Here is a 25,053-nt window from a genome sequence, read left to right on the forward strand (position 1 = left end):
ATCATCAGGGTAGTTGTTGAAGATGGTGACATTATATACTAGGATGAATCTTGTCATTTCATTACTTTCTTTTTTTACCAAGTTCACTAGATTCCACTCCTGAGTTTGTGTTTGTACTTCTTATTCATGGCTATATATATGTGCATGTGTATGATTTGTGTAGAAGTTCAAATTGGGATGCCTCAAAACTCAAATTATTGCTAGGTGATGCATCTTCAGAAATGTGGGAATAGATCTTTTTCCTTGCTAGTATATTAAGATATTCCATCATGAGACTTTTTTTTTCTCCTTATTATTACAGTGTCTGGCATACTGTTTCTGTAATAAATATTAATAATTTCTAATTTGCACTCAGAACGTAGCCACCACTCTTCCTACAACAGAATAATAATTTATTGATCTGATTTTGCTTGAAATATCATCCTATTTCAAAGTCTTTTTTTCCCAAGAGACCCAGCACTGAAGGTGCCAGTGGTGTGCAGAGAGAGAGCCCTAGGGAATTCAGAGTGTTACCCTTCATACAATGGCTAAACTACTGACTGCAAAAGTTCTACATCTGTGTGGTGTGGCTGAAAGACACGTGTGCTCGGCTACGAAGCTGGGGGAAGGTAGGGGAGAGTTCTGGGAGTGAAACAGAAAAGGAAGCCTGATTTCATCCCCTATTCCACAGTTCCATACTAAATACCATCACTTGCATATTTTGGGAACAGCTTCTTACTACATGAGCCATGTGAAAAATGTTACTTAATTTAGAAAGTAGTAAAGCTCTTCTGAGTACTGTGAAAGTGATGATAATTAATGCAAGAGTTGTAGTCAGCTCTTTAAATGCTCAGTATAGCTTCTTTCTTTCCCTGCTGTTCAGAGTAGAAAAGAAATAGGCACAACTAAAAGCTGTAGGAGGACTGGTCACAGTGAATGGTGTCTGTGCAGACTGTTCCTCCCTATTTTAACTGTTCTGTAGCTGCATTAATCCCCACATTTAATAGGCTGGTAGGATGATGCACTTCATTGAAAAACAGTGAAAGGAACAGCTGCAGTTACTGGCATGCTTGATTCTAAGAACTGGTGAAAATTTTCATTAAAATGGGTGGTAAGACAACGCTTCTGACTGGCATTAATTTCTTTGGCGTGTATGGCCCCTGCCCTACTGGCTGATGATGTTGCTGTCACATCTGCTGGAAGGTGGATCAGAGTACAGGATATGCAAGTGGCTGGATTGGTTCTACTAGTCCTGCAGATTAGGTAGGAAATAGTCAGGCTATACTAAACAGTAAGGACTATTATGAAGCCTTGCCTAAGATCCCCACAAGATCTAAGTACAAAGCTTTATAAGTGTATTTCTTACATCTGTAGCCATTAAACAAAGAAATATTAGAGCAACAAGCATATACACAAAATCATGTTATTTGGTTTTGTTTTCCTTGATTTGCTACAGTAGTGCAATTGTAGACTACCCCTTGAATGACTCCTTTGTGCACAGATGTGATTTAATATATTTCGGTAGCACATTAAACACATCCTCTTACTTATCCACCATTCTCCTTTAAAGCTGAGGAGCCTGCGTCCCACCCACTTTTCCTTGCCATTTTCATGCTGTTTCATGCTGTTTATTCTCCAGTCCTTCAATCACATCACAAGCTTTTGGGTTTTCCCATTCTCTTTCTGCCTATGCCAAATCCTGTCAGTATTTTTCTGATATGCACTTCCCTTCATCCATTGTCTCCATTTCCTCTGTCCAGATATTTTGTGTGCAACTCTTCCCCTGTGCCTGCATTGCTTTAGGAAGTCTGCATTGCCTCTGCATTGGCACCGCATTGCCTTGGCAGGCCAGACTGTCACCTGGGACGTGGAAAATCAGCGCCCGGGGCCAGGCAGCTCATGCAGCAGGGAGCTGGGAGCTGCTAGCTGCTTGGCTCCCTCTCGCCTCTGTCCCTCAGCCAGGAACTGCTGGGGAGCTTCAACTGTCCAGGGTGCTGAAAGCCACTGCTGGGCTGGATGGTCTTCTGCACCCACCCTCCCCTTCATGACTCTGCTGGTGGTGTGAATGGCAAAGGAACATAGGTATCTCTGAAGGCTAACCCCAAATTTCCTGTTTAATATAGAGGAAAGTTATCAACCTGCTAAGGTAAAGCTTCTTGTAGCTATCTAGTAAGAAATCTTTGAAAAAATGACAAGAGAGAATAGTACTGCTCTAAAATGAATTTGGTGGCTTGTTTTTATTAATCAAGCTTTCTATTTTTGTCACATATCAGACTTTGATCTTATGAGGATTCTTTGGAGACATCATGGAAAAACTAAAGGCCAGATTGTAATTCTCCCATGACTATGATTCAGGAGTAATTGTACTGAAGTCAAATTAAACTAATGTGAAACAGATGTAAGTGGGTTCAGACAGAGACTCAGTACTATGCAGCTTGAGTTAATGCTTTTCTACATGGCAGAACTTTTCCTGCACAAAATGCTACATTATATTATTATAATAAAAATGTGTGTGTAGTGCACTTTTTCAGATAGAATAAAAATGTGAGGTAGCTATTCCACTTGAGTTCTTGCTGGCAATACAAAGGGATTGATATAACAGGTGTCTGAAAGCTCGAGTCTGGCTAATGAAAAATGGTAACCAGGAAAGAACTGAGGATGAAGATGACGATGACAAACTTCAAACCAGATACCCCCTCTCCAGTTCAGGCATTTCAGGGGTGGATGCTTACAGTGAGGCTGGAAATATGAATTATGTGTTACGATATGAGAGGCAGGATCCATAGAGTATTCTGTTTAGTGTCACTGGCCAAAGGAACTTGCAGACAAGCTGTGGTAACTCAAACAGCTCAGACCTGAATAAATCCTATCCTGGCAAAGGCTATTACTGTGGTGTAGTAGCCTCAAGTAGACTCACTGATTTCATTGAAACCATTTCTGCCAATAAGAAGTAAATGTACAATTCTATGGGTTCATTCCTGAAATGAAGACCACTGCATGCTAAGACTTAACACTTTCTAAGAAACTGCATGAAGTAGAAGACTATAGTAGGTTGGTTTTCCTTGCACAGTTTGTAGTAGTCCCGATAATTAGTTACCTTTGTGATTCCTACCTACACTAAAGCTTCCAAAATCTTTCTGAAGGAAGGTCTTCAGGTCATTCTACAGAGAAGGCTTTTAAAGGTCTTCCAAGACAGAAGGCTTCCTAGACAATAAAGAACTATAAAAGGATCCTGCATTGGATCCTATCCAAGTTCATACTACAGAAGGATGGGTCAATAGAACTTAAAGAACGGAATGTACTTCACTTGGATTATTCTCTGGCTTTCTTGGTCTGAGTGTAAATATGAGCAGTCTTCAGGCAATAAACCAAATAAAGAATAATCTTCACAGTCAGAAATACTAGATTTCAAACAACCATATAGTTAACCAGAAACTGAATAGTTAGATGCACAAATGTGCGTATTGCAAAGTGATGACACAAGGACTGCCATAGACTTCCATCTAACCATGTCTTATCCCTTCAGTACACCCAAGAAAGGGAATATACAAGTTACAGGTGATTTCTATCTACTATAAATGCATTTTTCAGTTCCTGTTCACTGGATTTAAGTAGGTATAAGATCTACTTACTCATCAGTTCTGCTGTGGGTTTCTTTCAGTTGCATCAGAACAGCTTCTAAATCACTCATGACATATTACTAATGAACAGTAAAACAGCACTTAGCATTTTATTCTTCTGCCAGTGGGATTGCTTGTAATAGAAAGTCTCTTGTCTGTTGTGTTGTGATGGTCACAGGCCCACTCCTCTAAGACACTCGGCCAACTCTAAGGCCATAAGGTCTGAACAATGAGCCCTAAAAGAAAAAGAAGAATTTAAGCAGACCAGTTTGATAAACTACTGATAAAAAGTCAAGTTCTGAAAAATTTTATGCAAGTACTAAAGTAGATTGATTGTGCTATATTTAGTTTTTTCCTAGTGGTCTCCCATTTAAATATTAAACATTACTGGATCCACTTAGCTTATAAAAGTTGACAGAGTAACAGCTTGAAACACTATAGCTTCAAGGCACCGGTTCTCCCTATCATGAGAATTCAACATCACTGAGGGGTGAAAGGCCTTTTATTTGCATAAGATAATAGTTACGTTTCTATGCAACAGCTGTGCTGTCAGTGAAAGATGCGCTTATTGTGCCAAATCCATCTCTGGAGTAACCCCATTGATTTTCAGTGAGTTACTTTGGGAATAAATTGGCCCAATAGATAAAACTGCAGGTCTGAGGTATTGAAATAGTTGAGCAAGATTTTCATGATCATAACACAGTAAAAAATTGCAAAACAATTATATGACATTGTGTATTTCTGTACTTGACAGATCACAATTGATTTGCCACAAGATTTTTAAACCATATAGCTGGAACCAGGCAGATGTTTGTGTAGAGCTTATGTATACTTTTGGGGAACATGGGAACATTAAGAAGATACAAGAGACAGGAATATGGTATTTTGTCATTATTAGGAACCTGGTGTTTTCATGATACTGTAAGTCAAACAAATGAGATATCGTTTTAGCTTAATACTAAAAGATTCTTGTGGCCATATGAAAATTCTTCTTTAGACAGTAACAATCAGGATCTGTTTTTTGCAAAAGCTTGGTAATGAAACTGCCTGAAGATTTCCACTCCAGGCTATAGGTTTATTTTCTGCTTATGTTAGCAGGTATTAAATGTTGTTGGCCTTGCAGCCTTGCAGGAGCCTGTTGAATTCTCAGTGGACAAATGTCTACAGAACAATACCCACCTTATCAGTTAACTGCTAGTAGTTTTGGCACAAAGACAAAGTATTGCTTGGGTTAGGGTGACAGAGCTCCTAATGACAATTGAGTAATATATGTCCAAACATCCATTTTTCCCAGTAATGTACAAAATACCAGTAAAATGGTAACTGTTTTGAATGCTGAAGAAAAGTTATATACATGCATATATATATATGTGTGTATGTGTACATATAGATATTATACTCATAAAGAACTACACATTAGTAGTTCTTCAGAACTAGGGGCTCAGAAGTCTTGTTTGAAGTCTTTCTTGGTTACTAAAATAATGAAAATATTTCCCAGTCATGACTCAAGCGATCATAATGCACAATTAACAAAGCCTATTCTCATTTTTTTCCATTCAGTTTGAGGAGGTAACGTCAACAGGATTCCCAAAGCCTCTTCAGAATGCATCGTGGTGTGCTTGCAAAGGAAATACCTTTTTTTCCTGGTGTCATCATTGCAATCATCTCAAATTCAAGTCTGAGTGAGCTCAGACTCATTATAATTCTCACCATGTCCTCCCTTAGAGCAGCCTTTCCCGCCTCCTCCTGTACAACACAAAACAAGAGCCGCAGGGGTGCTTGGATTAGGAAAGAACAGACTTCCAGCACCTCCCCCCAGGAAAACTCACTACTGCATGTAGTTCCTTCAAACTACCTACTGCTTCACAGGACCTTGCACACCTTCATTTGGTTGTGGATTCACAAATACTGATCTTCCCTTCCTGGTTAGGGTTGAACAAAGACTGGGGACAGACAGGGATGTGTGCTATTTAGCTTCTGAATGTGGAAGTGAAAAGAGTGTGCCAACCTCCACAATAAGAGTTTCCTGAGGAGAGCCACACACTTCAGACTGCCTTATTTTTCACTCAGGCAGATTTCTCCTTTCCATCTTACAAGGTAAACTAACATCTGAGCAAGAGATAAGAAAGCAAGACAGAGAGGGCAATTGGATAAAAGGAAGTACGGGGCAAAAAGCAGGTGTCCTAGGCACCAAGTTTAGATTACAGCCTTGTGTCCTAAAAATTCAAAAGATCCTGGCTATGGACTTCACCACTGATTCTGATATGGGTCTCTGACCCATGACCCATGTGAATAGGTGGATTTCTCCCCCTAAACATCACCAGTGAGTGATCCCCTTCACCCAATGAGTTCATCTCCACTGTGAAGGAGAGGAGGCAGGACAGGGTTAACCCTGCACACTCTTCCTTCAGGTCCCCAGAGGGGCTGGGGTTTTGTTCGCCTGGCTGAGGGAGGGAAGCCGAGGCATATATTGTAACTAGAACTGGAGACCTTCCTGGTGTGGACAGTTCACAGCCTGTTTTGGGTTTGAGGGAAAGCCTGGAGTAGGAGGGAGAGGTGGAAAAACGCAGCTTGGCCAAGTAGCGAGCGCCTGGTCGTTGCACGAGGTACACCCAAGCATCCTCCATTTTGCCAAAGCCCCCTGAGAGCCTGGGAGGGCCCGAAGCCCCCCTGTGCCTGCCTCCCATCCCTCCCGCCCCTTCCCCGCAGCCTGGCCGCATCTCCCCGCTCTGCCAGCCGCCGGTCCGTGCCCAGGGTGCGGGGTGGGCAGGGGGAAAGGGACCCCCACGTTGCGGGGCTGGCCGCCCCGTCAGGGTGTGAGCGGGCTGCGAGCATCCCTGCCCTTCCCCTCCCCCGGCGCTGCGGAGGAGCCTCTGGCTGCTGCCGTACTCCTGCCATGTGCTGCTGCTGCTGCTGCTAGTAGCTAGCCGAGCGTGGCTCTGGCTGCAAACTCCGCCAAACAAGCCTGCATCCTCCTCCGGGGAAGGGGACCCCGTAAGTACCAGCGGGAGCACCCCCACCCGGGAGCCCCCCTCCATCCCCCGCCGCCTCTTACAAAGGGACCGGCAGCCTCTGCCCACACCCTCGCTAAGCCAGTGCACGGAGGGGCTCGGTGAATTCCCTCCAAAGCTATAGGGTGGCTCCTTCCTCCTCCTCCTCCTCCTCCTCCTGCACCCAGCCGGGGGTGCCCAGCCTCCCCCGGCCATGCGGCTGCAGCTCGCCCCGCTGGCTAGCTGTGGGTACCCTACCCAGGGCTGAGCCGAGGTGGGCTCGGTTTTGGGGTGGCTTCGACCGGGGGAGCGTGGGTGTTTGCCTCTGGGAGGTGCCCCCGGGGCTGGGCTGGGCTCCCCAGCGCCGTGTCCCCCTCAGGTGGGCGCAGCAAAGGGGCCGGGCTGCAGCGGGGGCCCCGCCACCCCGACCCCTGCAGGGGGCTGCCGGCAGCACCCCCGGGAGGCAGCGGCACCCCAACCCCCTGCCCACCCCATCCTGCTCCTCTCCCCCTCCCAGGTCCCCTCCAGCCCCCACTTCATCCCCGCTCCCCTCCCTGTGCCGGGGTGCCCGCACCCCTCCTCACCTCGCCGGTACAAACCCCAGCACTGCCCTCCCCTCCCCGCCCTTCCCCACCTCCTTTGATTTATTTGTGTATTTCTTGCCTTGGCAACCACCAGTTCCCCTCAGTCAAACGGCGCAGGCTCCCTATAATTTGAAATTAATTTGTTTGACTGCAGCATAGAGACAGGAAGGTTGGGAATTTATTTAATTCTTTTTCCTCCCTGTGCAAAAAGGAAGCGATGAAATTTCCAATTGAGACTCCAAGAAAACAGGTGAACTGGGATCCTCAAGGTTGGTGAATCTCTATTACTACCATTACTACAATAATAACAATTATTATTGTTACTCCTTCTGTCGAGTGACTTGTAGGGGACTATTTGACTCCAAACGGGAGGAGACGCTGGATGCTCGTCTGCTTCCCATGTGCACTGCACAGGCTTTCTTGCTCAGTCTTAGCGCTGCGTTGGGAAACACTCCTCAGATATGGGGTTGGGTGGGTGCATGGGTAAAGCCTCTTTTCGGTGTAAGTTTTGCAGTTCTATATTTGATGTCACCCTTCCCTTCCCTCCCTTTTTCTTGAGTATTTCCCTAGCAAAGTTGCCTGGGATGGCTGTGATCCCTGGCTCAGAGCATTGTTTGTTTTATCTGTGGCTCCTTTGTTGTTTCTAGTGATCATTGTCTCTGCTAAATGGGTGGTACAGGAGTGGACACAGATATGACAGCTTGCTCAGAGCTCCTCGATGGCAAATATTTGTTGGCAAGCAACTGGAGCAAAATGCTGCTGCAGTGTAACCCATAGTGTGAACAGTATAAAAAGACATTAAATAGTGGAGCCCAAAGGGACCCCTTGACTTTTTACACTGTCGTGTTAACAATTGTTCAGCCCAAGTGGATAGTTTGATTAACTCTATAGTTAGGTTTGGACTCTGTGTTGGGCAGTGTGTTTGTGTGATGGTGGCAGGAGATTTACGCCAGTGCAGTGGTTTTCAATAAAATGATCCAAGTTCTGTTTTAAAATAAACTGTAATGAAATGCTCTCCCTTCCTGACATGGGAGGAGGCTTATATGCATCCTACAGAAGAAATGACTGTAAAAAAAAACTACTGGTGATGTGTATACTGGTGTGTCATATTTCTGTGCATTGGTACAGGAGCAAAGCAACTTGAAGCCATATGCTTAGGTTTGCAGCAGAACTGCTGGCAGCCAGTCGTTGTACAGCAGTGCTTGCAGGAAGTCTGAAGTGATAGCATGGGTGTTGGTTATTCATCTTTATTCCGCAGGTTTGGTTTTAGCGGTCAATTTGTCTGTCATCCTCCGTGCCCTCACATCTACAAAATGAAATGTTAGAAACAGTTTCTCCTGGTGTAGAAGAATACAGCAGAACAGACTTCTTTCTGCTGAGCAGATCTGATATGCTGTTTGAACAGTATACACAAGCTTTAGTTTAAGCCTTACTACATCTTTAATTAGGTGAAGGCTGAAATGAACTCATCAGCATCCTCCGCCCTCAGCTTCACAAGGAACACATGGGCAGCAGCGCTAACAGAGATCTGGTTATTTTAATGACAGTATATTCCTTATCCTGCGGTGAAAACTTGCTCTTCCCAGGCGCATTTCTGAATCTGTGTTTGCTGTTGCTTCATTTTATGTCATTTTATGCATTGCAAAATGCCTTTTACTGTGAAAAGCTCTTTCCTCCTCTCCCCTGACAAGGCACAGAGGAAGCTGTGCTGCTGGCATTCTGCATACAGCCTCCTTGCTTGGCAATCACTTTTAAAGCATATGGATCCAACAGGTGGTTGGTCACAACCTACTAATATGCCCAGAACCACTGGTATTGTGACAGGTCGAAGACCTCAGAGCCAGCAGGTTTCCTCTCTGCCAAGCTGAATCCCTGGTAAGGACTGTAGAATGCTACCTGTTATTTCCCCTCAGTGTATTGACTTCATTAGCCAGGCAGCAAGGATGCTAATGTATACTCAGGAAGGAAGCAAAAAATGTTAATTTCTAATTCTCCAAGGGACTCAGGAAATAGATAAAAATCAGTGGAATGGAAAAACAAAAACAAATTGCTAAGGAAAAATTGTCTAAGGTCCAATCCTTTAATCAGCGCAGGATAGTCCAATGTTATCTATGTAGTCTGTTCTCTGCATGTACATGTGAAGAATGATGCTACATTTTGATTACTGTTTTCTTAGATACAAAGATCAAGGTAGAGAAATTTTGCAGTGAAAGGATACAAAGAGTCCTGAGTATTAAAAGCAGAACTCAGGTACAGTTAACCTTCACACTCAAGTACCCAGCTCATTTCAGCGTGCATTGTATGATAGTGCTCTGTTCTGGTCAGCCTGAGAACATGCAGTTTCCACAGTTCTGTCTAGCATGAATTGTGCTAACTTGTGCTACCAGTTAGCTGCTTGAAATATATCAACTGATGTTCCTGGCAAGCAAGCTAGCAGTCTGAAGATGTGTGCGAGAGCTGTGGTATCTCAAAGCTTGTTTAAATCAGATTAATCCAAGCAATATTTTCTAGTAACATTTTTTCCCTATAAATACTTCTAAAGTCCAAGGCCCGTGTTGTGGCGATATGGCTGGCTTGAGACCGGTTATGTTGCTGGTTTGAACCCAGGTCAGAAGAATAGTAATTGAAATAAATTAATGGTCAGACTCCATAACGATGACTGTACTGAAAGTATTTAGATAGATGAACAGAGCTGCTGGTAGATTTCATCTGGCTTAAATGTGGTATTCTGAGTTCACATCAGTGAAGATCAATATACCATAGAAAGACTATGTGGAGAGAACAGGTTTAAAGGAATAGACTTGACATTAGGGATTGTGTCTTACAGACAACTAATTGGGGACTGATTTCTCAGTTGTTAGACTGGAATGAATAGGGAATGGAGGCAGCTGAACTGTGCTTTTATCCTGTTGTATAGTATCTTTGATTTAGTAGCTTAGTGGGCAGTATTGGTGTTAGGAGGACGGTTGGACTAGATGATCTTGTAGGTTCTTTCCAACCTTGTGTTTCTATGATTCTATGATCTTCCCTCATCTCAGGTGTATTTGTGCAGTCCCTGTAAGTGTTGTGTGTTTTCTAGATAAACCAAATGTTTCATAAACCTGGAAGTATATATGGTACAGGTTCCCCTAGTCAAGTCCTCTTCTATTCCTGAAAATCAGAGTATATAATTGCATTAATAAACAGATCAAACTTCATCCCAAAAATCATTAGGACTCGTCCCTAACATTCCAATGGGAAAGCTGTGCTAGAATCTCATAACAGAATTTACATAGGATTCATACATAGTGGGTGAATTGGGTAACAGAAGAGTAAAATCCCAAGCAGGCACCTGAAGAATATATGCATTTTAAGGAAAGTTGGACGCACTGGGTAGGGGTACAGCATCTCACAATATCTGATCTCACTCTAAGTATTACTGGTGGAATCAAACTGGATTTAGACAATCATTAAACATTTGTTCTACCTATCACTGACTTTTGCTTCTTCCATTTGGTGCAATTCAGGCAATGCAGTCCTCTCTGAAATTAGTGACAGATCACGTTTCTAGTTTCATATGTCTCACAAATTTCCATCTAGACATTTCAGAATGTAACATTGAGTTTATAGCAGCATATGAAGGCTCTGGTTCTTATAATTGCTCTTGTCCTTCATCTTTCCCACACTCCTCTTGCTGTTTGTTACACACTCCTGTTTTCTGTGCTTAAATTAGTTTATAAACTCTTTTGACACGTATTTTTGTGCAGTGCCTAATACAAAGTGCATCCCTCATCCTGACTGAAACATCTGGATATTACAGCAATGATTTTTTTTCTACTATTCATCTGCCTAAAATCGCTATTTCTTTGTAGAAGAGAAGAAGGATAGATGAGACCATTTCCAATATGCTCAGAAATTATTCCCAAGCATGAGTGTATTGCAGGGTGATAGTTTATGTCCTTTCCAAGGGGAGGATGTCTGTCTTGGTGATGCTCTTAGTAGGCAGAAAATTGTGTTCTATCTTGATCCATCCTTTGTGCCTACAGTTTTTTGCCATCATTGCAGTGATATGGATTATCAAAGCCGTTTGAATTTCCAGGTAGATGTTTATCTCTGTGCTGACCTTTTGGAACTTGGAAATTTTGATGTAAGTTGCTGTGTCCTTTCACAAACACATTTTGTGTAGAGTGTCTCTCTACAGTTTGGAACCCTAAAATCACGCATTTATTTTCATCCTTACATTTCGTGTGGGAATTAGTGGTCTGTGAGGAATTCAAGCTGTGGTTGACAGTCTGGAGTTCTTCAGGTTCTGACAGTGACTTACTGTTTAACCTTCAATAAGTCACCAACCCTTTCCTCCCTTTTTCCCTAGATGCAAAATAGGAATATTAATACTTGTCTAATGCACAAAGATGTTGAGAAAAATAATTAACTTGTTTAGAGCTATCAAATATCTGCTGTTAAAAGAATGATATATGCATTGCAATCAAATGTTAAAGCAACGGGGAGGGAGCAAAACTGCCTATCTTTATACACAGATCACATCATTTAAGAAGTAAGGTTCTCTCTTCACTTTGCAACTAGAGGAAACTAGTATTACTTACGCATCTTTACAGACACTGAAGACTCAATTGACTTTCCCATTAGAGGTATCTAGAGCCATTTGATACTCCCCAGCTGCCACTCCAGATGGGCACAAGTCTTCCATGGGTTTTGTGTCAACTTCCATGGGATTTCTCACTTCACCTGAGACACCTCAAGAGGCACTGGACACCTACATGTGAGGCAACTGAACTGAGTCTCAAATGTCTTTGTGCAGATGTCAGGATTGGATCATCTCTTGATGACTGTTGTAAGAAATCTTCAGCTTTGACAACTCAATGTAAGTTAAACTGATGCTGTCCACAGAGTGTTACAAACTGCTGCAGTTTCTGCTTTTTCTGTCATTTAATGTCAAAGAGACCAATGCAAAAGGCAAACTTCATTATAAAGACATAGATGAGTAGAATGAAGGTGTTCATTTCTGTCCTTTCTTTTCAAGAAGTTATATAAAAAGGTGTGGTTTATACCATGAAGTGCAGATGTGGGCTAGGCTACTTAATATCATTCTGCACTGATAAATCATTTCTTAATAGCTCAGTGTAAGAAGATTTTGCCTTGGAAAGCTATGATGTGTAAAAAAAGGTAGCTCTGATCCCAGCAAATGAGGGCAGGGTACTGACCATGTGCTATTTGCATCACAAAATCATATTTGCTGCTGTCCCCTCTGATGATCAGTACTCTACTGTGCCTAGTGTAAGCATGGGTTGCAGAACACTTTTAAGTAGTTGATTTTAAAGAGAGATTTGAAGGAGGATAGAAATTGGATATACAGGAGGACACTCCTGGTATTGCACAGTGCAACAGTGCAAAATACAGTAAGGTAGGAAAAAAAATGAAGAGTTTGGAAGGCATATAAGAGAATGAAGAAATCTGTACTTTGCTAAAGCCTATGCAGAGTTTGCAGGTAAAGGCAGATGAATACTGTGGACTTTAACCTGCTAAGTAGTAGGAAGATTTGACTAAATCAGCAGGAGAGGAAGAAAGCAGAGAGTTATTAGTTTCATCAATTTTGTCTTTAGGTTGTCCTGGAAATAGAAAAAATAAGGATGTAGAAAAGTCAAATTAGTATTAAAAAAGGAGCAAAGTAAAAGATTGGACAGCGACTTTCTTATAGTAGTAACAGTAAGAAAAGGCTCAACTCTAGTCAAGGTAAGAGAGATGAACAGTAGAGTGTTATTAAGATACCATCTATACTGTGAGGAAAAAGGGAATTAAAAGAACCAAAGGCAGTATGATGCTCTAAGTCTCAGACAGGGAGAGCAGTGGAGTTGTCGGCAGCTGGAGAAGTTAAGATGGAGTCATAATTTCAGTGGAGAATACCTATGCTGTTTTTACCACATATGTACAGCAGTAACCCATTAATAGGCTTTTGGACTGAAAAGTCTCTTGGGCAGCTCTTGAAAACTGATGTTACCTGAAGAGTTAGTGTTTGATTTTGGGCGAAAGATATATGATATCAGTTGTAATTGGGTAGTTTTTGGTTTAGCTTTTGGCATTCATACAGCATTCATATCTAGCTAGTGCAGACTATATCAGCTTCAGACAGGGCAGTGTATGTATATAGTGATACAATTTAAATCTTACTCCCTTGATTTAACCCAGAGCTAGGAATTTTACTCACTTCAGTGCATGCAACATGAAAATCTTTATTTTAAATGTACTAGAATTGTGTTGTCCCCATGAGTTAAAAGTAAAAGAGTACTTGGAATCACTGGGAGAACAAGGGCCCTAGACATTATATTGCAAGTCAGGTAAGTGTGTGGGGTGAAACAAGAAGGAAGTGATGAGGAAGTCAAGAAAAGAAAGGGGTAATATTACAGAATATTAGAGAGTACACTGTGATCGGTATACCTAACCTTTCTGTTGTAACAATCTCAGTATAATTGCAAAAAAATAGGGTAAACAACATAATTTCTGAGAAGTGTTTTTTTTTTGTTTGTTTGGTTGTGTTTTTTTTTTTAGAATTTGTGTGGAAAAAAAGTGACATTCAAGAAAAGACTAAATAGTACCTTTTGGAGACCACTTTATTGGAGTGCCTCTGGTTTTTTGTTTTCTGTAAGAAACTGAAAACATCCTGGAACCTGGTCTTTCTCAGAGGCTGCTCAGCTGCTCATATTCTAGTTCCTGAGACATTGATTTGCCTATGCAGCTTGTATATAAAAAACACTATAACTATAGTGGAAAATGTGCTCTAAGATGAACCCACTGACTTTCACAAATAACCTGCCATGCAGCTCTAACTGGTTAACCCAGGGAAATAAAGCAACAGGTGAGAATGGAACACATCATATACCCAACTCTTTTTGTTCCATGGTCCACTGCTATTCCCCCATCGTATTTTCTGAGCTGCTTTTCACAGTTAAAATCAAACATCAATTCGGATCATTTAAACAAAATTATATTTCAAGAGAGTTATGTGATTCCTTTACAGTGTTAATGAACCACAGAGTTTAGGGGATATTTCCTTGGCCTGGGAATGCTGAGACCAAGAATTCAGATTTCATCTTTAACTGCTAATAATATTCCCATGTTATTATGCAGGTTATTGTTGACAAATGTTGTGCGCATTGTCCCACATACCTGTATTACTATGTGTTATTCAGGTGTCCCAAAATAAAAGCATAGGAGTTCACTGGTAAGATTTTGAGCTTATGGTGCAAATTTCAGTTTGGATAAATCTTAGAGGTGAAATTGAAAGCCAGAATCAGGCTTTAAATGAAAGATTGAATCTGTTGTCAAAATATGTACAGATAATAGACAGTTTAACTACTAGGAGTTAACAAAAGTTAATATCCTATCCTAAAAAACATCTTATAAAGCAATACAAGTTATTTTGGTGCCACTATCCTACAGGATCATCACAGTGTTTAAAGCATCAGGCTATGAGTACCTAGATTTGTTGCAGCCATATGTTCATATCTCAGCAGGACTGACTCATCTTTTTTTCCCTAGGAGAGAGAAACAACAAGTTACTGAGTTTAATGGATAAGTATTTGGGATTTTGGCACTGTAAACTTGTACCACTGAGATTCTTAAGATTCAGCATGTTGTTAAAAGGTGCTTGGATTATTCTTCTCTTATCCAATGCTGTAATATAAAGTACCAGCATGATTTGAAAATAGCAAGTACATGCTGACAGCTTGCCCAGGTTTTTTAGACTTTCAAATATCAGTGTTTCATTTTAAAGGAAAAAGGAAGTCGCTAGCTACTAAGGTGAAAAAACTCAGTGATGACAGAATGATAAAAGAAATGGTACTGCAGAAACTCCTAGCTGAGATGAAAGAAGCAGTTAACACATCTCAAAGACATTCCTCTAATTTAACTCAGATCCATCACTGATTTCTTAGCGGTTAAGACTGCTGAGTTTGGATTGCACAATAAAGGGTCATGCAGAGAGGTCTTGGGTAGCAGCAATCATGACAGCCAAAAAAACAACACCAGAGCCACCTCTTTATGATGACAGAGCCACCATACTGATTTGCCTTCTTGAGAAACAGAGGTCATTACTTCGTTGCAATGATATACTGATATGTAGACTTGAGACCTGGATTTCTCATCACCAGTGGATGTTATTTGTTGATTTGGTTTTCTAAAAATGGGCATCAGCTTCCATTTAAGTGGCAGTGAGGAAGCTGAGATGTTTACATAGGACAGCTACATATGCTAATTGACCTAAGGGAGACCTCTGTCCTTTTGGAGCAGCAGATTAAGGCCAAGTAGAATACCCTAGGACCTCTCACTTGGTACTAGATAGTATGTGTGGGCAACTGAATTATACCATCTGGGTGTGACTTAGTTTGAAGGTAAACCACCTAAATATAGGTAGGTATCTGAATGAAATAAAGACGTGTTCTAAGTTTCTAAAGACCTGCTATGGTCAGAGAAAATACAAACAAATATGGTCAGTGAGGCCTGGAGAACTTTCAGGAGATGTCTGGTTTAGGGTCAGCAGAATCATTCCCCAGGTTGCACAGACCAATTTGGCCACATCTGTATTGACTCTAATGAGATGTATTCTCAGTCACAGCAAGTGAAAGAGTTGACAAGTTGGTCATACTAATATGTAAACTTTAGCCCAAATGGCTTTGGGTACCTCCTTACTAGGAGGATTTAGAGGACACCACTCTCCTGGTGAATTCGTTCCCAGATTGCCAGGGCTTTGGGGTTACAAGGAGTTATACAGTCATCCTTAGTGCAGCTCTGCCGAAAGCTGTAAGTTGCTACTCTGAGCTTGGTACTATCAGTAGTGATTTCATTTGTTTTCACCAGCTCTGAGTGCAGAATGAGTTCATATGCACCTGCCATACACCGTGCAGGCATACTTTTGCCTAGATGAAGCTTCATTGTGGGCAAAGGTGACCAGGGTGCCACAGCTGTCTCTTGTAAGTTTGATCTCTGAATGCATGTAGCTGTGTGTCGGTGATGCAGTATGGCAACACTGTGAAGTGCTATGAAATGCTAGATGCTGGCCACAGCATATGAGCAGATGCCATTCTCATGTGGCTATGAAATTTTATCATAGTTCAAACTGCATCTGAGTTCCTACACTATTATCTGAACGGAAGTTGAGCATAAGACAAGAAAAGTATTGCATAATTTATTTGTTGTACCAGTCTCCTTATCGACTGAGATACCCTAAACTGTAGAATATATAGCAGCCTTAAAGCCAGCTTTGTGCAGCCAGAATCGGGCTGGCATTGACCTGGAGCTCTGTGTGCCTGACTGGTGACACTGCTCATCTGTTCTGTTTGTGGTTTACTGCCGTGCTCAGCATAATGAGTCTGGTGTCTCTTTGACCTACTTCCTTTTGCTTACCTGAGCTCTCTGACTCTCACTTTCTAATAATTGTCCTGCATGCAGGCGGGACAGGTAAATCATTCTGACTGCGGCATCTTCACTGGAGCAACTTACACACCAAAAGTGGAAAAGAAAAATGTGTACATTAGAAAGAATTATAGAGAAAATAAAAATGGCTATACCGAACAAGTGCATTTCAAACAGCAACTTCCTCTCACTTATGAAAAGTCTTTTCTGCACAGAGCCATTCTGTAATAGCTAGCTTATATGTATTCTTTTCCTGTTCCAGAATAGGTTTTCAAAGCACAGTAAAACCTTCATTCATTTCAGCTAAGACTCTGTTACTGTGTGCAGGAACTTAAGACTGTCTAAACAGAATGGGTCCTCAGTATATGCAAATAGTGTATCTCTAGTGAGCTAAGAAATAGCCCAACTGATGTGCTTCTTACAAGATTTCTGACCATTACCACATGGTGAAATATCCACTTTTGTTGCTGTTGCCCAGAAAAATTGAGAAATCCTCACTTAATTGAAGTAGTAGATCATTACTAAGTTTTGATTGAATTCACAGTATTTTTCTGTAAATTCAAATAATTTGCTAGACTGAGGGAAACACCAGTAGACCAATGCAGGAATTTTTACTTGTTTTTACAGAGGATCATCAGTGTGAGCTCCTTAGGTATGGTCAGTAATGTGCTGATATACCCCTAAGGATGCACCAAGAAATCTCTGAAGGTGCTCACGCTATTCTTGTTGTGCATGTATTTTTCTGGCCTTATTCATATGTGAAATGTCTAGGGTCTGTTCCTTTTCTGTTAACCTAAGAGAGTTCTGCAGCAGATGTTGTGCTGCCCTGGCTGGGTGATGTATTGGCATCTTACAGTTCCAGTTTATATGTGTTGCCACTAAAGTTCCCCTTCATGTGACTGCGAGGCGATCAAGAGATTCCTTCACGCTGCTGTGATGCTGTACCCCTGGCAGACAGCCACCATCAATCACATTTCAAATGCAGAGTAGATAGTTTCCTAGGAAGGACAGCATGAATCTTTGCTTTGTTGTTTGTCTCCCCCACTTGCTTCTCTTGCCAGAGGTTTCTATCTAAGAATGTTCTTCCCTTTGCACCCAGGCTTTCTTATGCTAAACTGTTGCAAGATTAGGTTTCCTTCATTAGTTGGTCTGGCCTTAAGACCATTAGCTGAATTTCTTTGGTGAATCCTTGAGACGGGATATTTGAAAGATCCCAGTCCGGCTGCTCCAGCAGCAGGAGACCAGCTAAAACCCTGACCCTGCATTATCCTAAGCACTTTGAAAGAGAAAACCTTGAAATCTTGTGGTGGGAGATCCTGACTCTTCCTAAATGTTACTGGAATTCTGGAGAGGAAAATCACAGAATTGTAGGGGTTGGAAGGGACCTGCAGAGATCATCGGGTCCAACCCCCCTGCCAAAGCAGGCTCCCTAGAGCAGGTTGCCCAGGTAGGCGTCCAGAGGGGCCTTGAATATCTCCAGAGAAGGAGACTCCACAACCTCCCTGGGCAGTCTGTTCCAGTGCTCCATCACCCTCAAAATGCAGTTGACCCATTTCAACCAATGGCATGTCGTAGTTCAATGTCATTGTTTTAAATTAGTTTTTAAAGAGAAGATTGTGGATAAGCAGCTTCAACCAGCCTTGTTCCTCTAAGGATGAAGCCTGCCAAGAACCAGTGAACAGCTGCTTATTCCTTGGTGTTTGTACTTGAGGCTTGTGACATCCTGACAAGAAAGCACATTTTCTAAATACTGCCTAATAAGGAAAAACAATGGTATGCTCATCTCTTCTGAGAGGAACTCTTTTTCACAGTCATCACTATACCCAAAGATCTTGAGCCAAAAGCACGTGCTTCCGATTTGGCTCTTGACAGAGCGGAGATCTGCGTCAACTAGCTCCCAGGCTCCCAAGAAATACTGATCTAATGCTGGGGAAAGAGGTTTTAGCAATGATCTATTAATCTTATTTCAGAAAGGGGACTGTGAGAATTTTTCATGGTTTTCTCTGTATTCAGTTTCTCTATAAATAGCTTCATAAACCTGCTGATTGCACTGCTGCCAGTGAGCGTGTTGGAACAAACACGGTCACCAATCTTGGAGCAGGAGGGGCTCCCTATTTGGGACTTGCCCCTGCCAATCACTTCTAACCTCCCCTCTGCTCTTCCTAAACCTCGTGTAATGCTCTTCTACTCTATTTTCCAATACCTGAAGTACCTTGCCAGGGAGTTCATTGATGAGTCCCGTCACATGTGGGCATGTGCTTGGCCCCTTGCTCTGGGCTCAAGTGTCAGAGGCAATGGAGAGGGCAGATGAGTACAGAGCGCCGAGAAGAGGAGCTGAGCAGCAAGATGCAGGTATGCTGCCTCCCACGCTGCCAGCACGACTGGAGAGAAGTGAGGGACAAGAGCAGATGGATGGATTTGGAGGAGGGCAGCGTGGAAGGGAGGTCAGGAGAGAGAGAAAGCGAAGCAGGGGAAACAAAATTCGAACTGCTCTCCAGCAGTGTGCAATCTCACTCCAGCACAAGGCAAATCTCCCTCACGTATTCGTCTGGACTTGGCAGCTCTGTAAGTAGCGCTACAAATGGTGTCAGTAGCAGTGCATCTTCATGGTAATGCCAATAAGTGTTAGCTAGGAACCCCCTGAGGATTGCTGTCCTGAAGTCAAGCCAGAAAGAAAAAAAGGAAGACGCTTTCAGCTGTTCCTGGAGTTCACGCCCTGCACTGTACACCCACCCTTCCGACCAGTGAGCTGTCACGTATGCCTCAGAAAAGTGCAGTGCCTGGGAGAGGGGCGAGGGAGGGGAAAGTATCCCAGCATCCCATGACCGTGACTTTTGCTGAGATTTTTTTAATGTCAGTGCATAAGTTCTGGCTGATACTCGTGCAAGCCATGCTTGGGCTTCCTGTTATTTCCCTGCAATTTGCATAGCCTCAGTACGCAGGAGCGCTAGGGCTGTGTTTGCAATAGAGTAGGTCTTGGGCAGTCCATTTTAGGTTCGTGGGCAGGCTCTGACTGCAGGTCTGATGGCAGACAGGCTGGCTTAGAATCCGCCTGGAAGTTCTTGTAAATAATCACCAAGAGCAACTTACTTAGGGGTATTGTATTTCTCTTTTATGACCAACAAAAGAAAGGAGTTTCATTTGTGGTTATCTATTAATCTTGTAACAGACAGACCATCACTGAGTCATGTGTAGTGGAAAAGAACATGTCCCCTAAAAGAACTTGAAGACTTGCTAATCAAATAATTGTACCTACTTGATGCATATAAAACAAAGACCTTGTTTTAATCAACTTTTGAAATTAATCTTTAATTCATTTAATTCGTTTGCTAAAAGCTGTGTCAGTGTTTACATGAGACAAACTGTGAATACATACAGTATCAGTTTTTTTCCGGTGTCACAGGGGTTTGTCTTTTATTTGTAAAATGCTTTGAGATATTTATATAATCATGAAAGATTATTAGAAACTTTTGGCATGACTGGTACAAAAAGGAATGCTGAGATGCATTTGACTATCTTACACAGAAGGGAAGGGAAAGAATTTCAACAGCATTTTTCCTGCTGTGAGTCAGGACTAGAATATTGAGATGAATTATTTTATTATTATTTTTTAATATCCTTAACATTTTACTGGTTTGTTTACATGTCCTGGATGATGAATACAGCCTACAGCATTAGGCTGTTTTTCTTATTTACCCTTCACTAGTTGCTTTTCTTCTTGGGTCCCTACGGGTATGCAGGGCACGCTCGGACACCTAAATGATTTCTGGCAGATGATTGAATGTCCAGTTAGAAACTTCCCAGTGAAGGAGATTTTGGTATCTCAGTAGGTGTTCCCGTGCTTAGTTATCCTTGTAGATGGGCTTTTCCCCTAGTATACAGTCCCCTACTTCCTTGAAACAGATTAATCGGTTATTTGTTGCCCTATTCATAAAGGATCTAGGTAAGAATTTATCACTGTTTTTGTTGGGTCAGTGTATTATTTTTGTTTGTGAACTACAGTTCACTTTTTTGCACTTGGTCTAAACAGCATTTTCATTTACATTAAGATGATTCGGGGGATGATTAAGATGATCCGGGGAGACCTTATTGTGGCCTTCCAGTACTTGAAGGGAGCGTATAAACAGGCGGAGGAACGCCTGTTTACATGTGTTGATAGTGACAGGACAAGGGGGAATGGTTTTAAACTAAGACGGGAGATTTAGTTTAGAAATTAGGAGAAAGTTTTTCACTCAGAGGGTGGTGAGGCACTGGAACAGGTTGCCCAGAGATGTTGTGGATGCCCCATCCCTGGAGGCATTCAAGGCCAGGCTGGATGGGGCGCTGGGCAGCCTGCTCTAGTGGTTGGCAACCCTGCCCAGGGCAGGGGGGTTGAAACTAGGTGATCTTTAAGGTCCTTTTCAACCCACACCATTCTATGATACTTTGGAATATTGCAATGAAAATCTAAGTGGGATGTTGAAAAAAATGCCTGATTATCATTTTGCATGGAAAAATGATATTTGAATATGCAATGGAGTTTGATTTACTGTTGTTCAAACCAAGATACAAGGTTAATCAAAACCGGTTGAAGGAAGACACTGATATTTCTTGCATTCTTAAAACATGGAGAGGTGTTTACCTCCTGTACTTTGCTAACTCATTCTTTCCTTTTATTTTCCTGTACTCTTAACACTCAATTACAATGAAGCATGCTGATATTTAGTCACCATTCAATATTTTGGTGATAAGTGGAGTAGAGAAAGGTGCTGACTACAGAAGCCTTTTCTCTGCCGTTCAAAGTTTGGTCTCCTTTTCTGAAGAAAGAAAAGTGTATCTTCATTGGTTGCTAACTATATGTGGTTGTGAAAGTCTGTGTTGAAGACAAAAACGGAACAGGCTCCCCAGGGAAGTAGTCACGGCACCAAGCCTGTCGGGGTTTAAGAAGCATTTGGACTGTGCTCTTAGTCATATGATCTGAATTTCTGGGTAGACCTGTGCGTAGCCAGGAGTTGGACTTGATGATCCTTGTGGGTCCCTTCCAACTCGGGATATTCTGTGGTTCAGTGATTCTAAGGACATGAAGCTAAAGAATTCAAGCATAGATGTTCTCCCTCTTTTTTTTTTTTTTTTTTTGATAGGTCTTAAGTAGACCTTTTTTGATAGGCCTATAAACAGAAGCACAGCACTATGCTTGAAAAGCTACCTGACTTTTCTGGGCTTAAACCTGTTTTCAGTGCAAATCTTAATGAAAATTGAATCAATCTGCAAGAAGGAGCCTAGAAATACTTCTGAACTCCTCACATGTAGGATCAAGGAAAATGATTGTTGTCTAGCATCATGATTTTTCCAGAGTTATCTGGAAGACAGAAGTATGTGGTAATACTTGTTACTATTTGGAACAGATTCAACACAATGACACTCCAGTTTTAAACACTGCTGTTGTTAGGGCCCCTGCTTTGAAGAGTTTATTCTCTATGAAATAAATAATTATAATATGTAATTATTAATCAGGACCTATAAAAAAATGATTTAGTATTGGATTTGTTGACTTAGTGAGGTTCTTTTTTTTTTTTTTTTTAAAAATAAAATTATTAAGGGCACTGAGATCTTCTTCATCCTACAGACTTTTTCTTTTCCTAAGCAACCATTGTGAGGTTTTCTTTTCCCTGCTTTGAAAGGTCCATGTGAGCTGGGTGCTTGAACTGCTGTTCTTCTGTGCTTTAAAGAAATTACAATTAGAAGTAGGAGCACCTTTCAGAAATACAATAGGCATAAAAATCGTATTCAGACCCTCCTCTCTCACACTATAGTGTCTTGACTAAAATTAAATTAGCTTTTACATACTTATTTTCTATCTCTTTAGAAAGGCTGGGTTCAGAATAGCTAAAGTGAAATGATAGAATACCAGAAAGTCTTCCAACACCCTCACAAAATCTGTTGAAATCAACGAAAAGGGACATAGCAGAGCTCAGGCGAATAGTAATTGCATAGATTCTTTAATCTTTTACACACTTGTTAAACTAATCACAACTAAATTAATAAACAATACAGCTGGTCAAGTTTACATAGCACCCAATTTCTTGTCATTTAACATCTGCAAACAGATAGAGATTTTTTTTAAATTGTCTGAGATATCACATTGTATTGCTACTTTTCCTAGATTAGTTAAGAGTGTATACAACTCCTGCCAGCGTGAAATATTTAATGAATTTGACATTTAGCTTTATGTGAAAATGTGTGCTGCTAACAGCCATTTCCTTAAATGTGTATAGAAAATGAGTAAAATATAATGCTTATTTGGAGGAAGGAAAAATGAGAATGAAAGGTGATAAAAAGTGGAAAAAATCAAATCCACTCAATAAGACAAATGAATGGTTTTGTTCCGTATTGACCCAACTCCAGTAGTTAATGACAAAAAGGCATTACCGTTGGAAGGCTGCTTGCTCTCTCTGTAGCTATCTCCTCCTCATCACTGTAGTTTAAGTTTTGATCTATGCATTGATATCCTTGGAGCATGATGGTAATGGACTGGTGACTTTTTCACCAAAATCCATATGCACACCATGACTGGGGGGACTTGAAGATAAAACTGCTGAGTGATACAGACGGAATGGTGTCCTTAGCTCTCTTGTCCCTTGTGCAAGCTGTCGTGGTGGGCCGACCTCGGCTGGCTGCCAGACACCTACCCAGCCACGCTCTCCACCTGCTCTTCAGGACATGAGGAGAAAATAAGATGGAAAAGCTCATGGGTCAAGATAAAGACAGGGACATCGCTTATGCATTACCGTCATAGACAAAGCAGATTTGACTTGTGGAAAATGAATTTAGTTTATTGCCAACTAAAATAGATTGGGTGGTGAGAAACAAAGGCAGAGGTTACAATGCCTTCCCACCTCTTTCTTTTTTCCTCTGCTCAGCTACCCTACTTCTTTCCCAACCGACTTCTTCCTCCCCACCCTGAGTGGTGCAGCAAGGATAGGGAATGCGGAGTTCCAGTGAGTTCATAACAGTTCCTCTGTGCCATTCTTTCCTCCTCACACTTTTCCTTTGCTCCAGCGTGGGCCCTTCCTATGAGCTGCAGTCCTTTAGGATAAACCTGCTCCATCATGGGCTCTCCCTGGGCTATAGTTCTTCAGGAAAAATCCACCTCCTCTGGTGTGGGTTCCTCCATGAAATGCAATGTGGATATCTGCTCCAGCATCGTCCTCTCCATGAGATAATACCTGCTCCACCATGGTCTCTTCCAAAACTTCTGTGAGCTGCAGGGGAGTATTTCCTACAGCATGTGGAGCACATCTTCCCCTCCTTCTTCTCTAATCTTGATGTCTGCAGGATAGTTTCTCACACTTTTTTTTTTTATTTCCTCACTTCTCACTGTATATGCAGCACTTCGACCTTTCTTGAATAAACATTTACAGAGGCACCACCAGCTTCACTGATGGACTCAGCTGTGTGCTATGGTGGTGGGCCTGTTGTGGAGCTAGCTGGAACTGGCTGTGTTCAGCATGGGGCAGCTCCTGGCTTCCTCCCACAGAGACCACCCCTGTCCCCCACCCCTACCAACGCCTTGCCACATAAACCCAATGCACTGCCATGGAGATCACATAGCCTGGTTTGTGGTTTTAGTTGGGCAGCTTGCTGCACAGTGAAATGGAAGCAGTGATACTCTGGTAGTATGGATAGTAGAAACTGAAGAATGCTCCCACAAGATTTGTCCCTTGGATAAAACTGCTGTCAGATAGGTGTGACAGCATCTTTTAGTGGTAGGTTCATTTTGATGACTTGCTGCATAGCTAAGTTTCACATCTGCCACTAAAGAAACTCCCCAGGAGTGGAGAAGACACTTAAATTTCTTCTGATCTCCAGTGCACCAGCATCACTGCTCTGTGAGGACTCTCTTGATTGTTGGGAAGCTGTTACTACAGAAAGAGACAGCTTAACTCAGACTCTTAGTTTCAACCATGTTACAATTTTGGCTGTTTAAATTTTTTTATTTTTGTCTGAACTATAGTTTTCTAAAGAAGAACAACACAAGCCACATTATAAAACAGCGGTGTTTGTTTTCTTGTAAAAACTGCATTCCAAATCAATTAAGCAGTTGGGCTATTCCAACAGCTATTAATTAGTATGTCTCAGTTATAACTGATACAGCAGAATTTTGTAGATTTTTTTTGGAAACCTACCGAGAATCATGATTTCAGGCACTGGCTGGAATTATATGACAAATGACACAAAAATTGCAGAAGCCTTTTTATATAACATTTTCCCCAAAGCTGCTGCCAGGGGTGGCAAGCCAATGGTTAGACATGATTCCCTCTGGTACATATTACTGACATCTCTCTCCCCACCAACAGAGAGAACTCAATATGAGAACTTTTCCTGTGTTTTAGTAGTATTATACTGTATCAGGAAGGAAACACCAACTTTATGACTTACAGTTTATAACCTATTGTACTTCTCCTGCCTTCTCTCTACCCCACTCTGGGACAAGAG

General features: G+C 41.8%; 1 protein-coding gene and 1 long non-coding RNA gene across 3 annotated transcripts in view; one reads left to right on the forward strand and one right to left on the reverse strand.

Annotated features, from left to right (window-relative positions):
- Positions 1–3,573: 3,573 nt before the first annotated feature.
- On the reverse strand, positions 3,574–7,282 carry LOC121071306. Its single transcript, XR_005820517.1, has 3 exons — positions 7,174–7,282; positions 5,310–5,345; positions 3,574–3,835 (listed from the first exon to the last, which is right to left on the reverse strand). It is a non-coding gene; the product is annotated as an uncharacterized LOC121071306 (long non-coding RNA).
- KCNK10 (potassium two pore domain channel subfamily K member 10) overlaps positions 6,266–25,053 on the forward strand; it is a 71,230-nt gene continuing 52,442 nt past the window's right edge. The window contains exons 1-2 of one of the 2 annotated variants that reach the window (XM_040559531.1): positions 6,266–6,593; positions 7,385–7,442. In XM_040559531.1, coding sequence (XP_040415465.1) covers positions 7,391–7,442 — 52 coding nt within the window. In that variant the 5' untranslated portion in view covers positions 6,266–6,593; positions 7,385–7,390. Of the gene's footprint in view, positions 6,594–7,384; positions 7,443–12,014; positions 12,035–25,053 lie in introns of those variants that run through there. The other variant, XM_040559532.1, reaches the window with a different exon arrangement.

Source organism: Cygnus olor, chromosome 5 (assembly GCF_009769625.2).
Source record: "Cygnus olor isolate bCygOlo1 chromosome 5, bCygOlo1.pri.v2, whole genome shotgun sequence".
Taxonomy (NCBI): Eukaryota; Metazoa; Chordata; class Aves; order Anseriformes; family Anatidae; genus Cygnus; species Cygnus olor.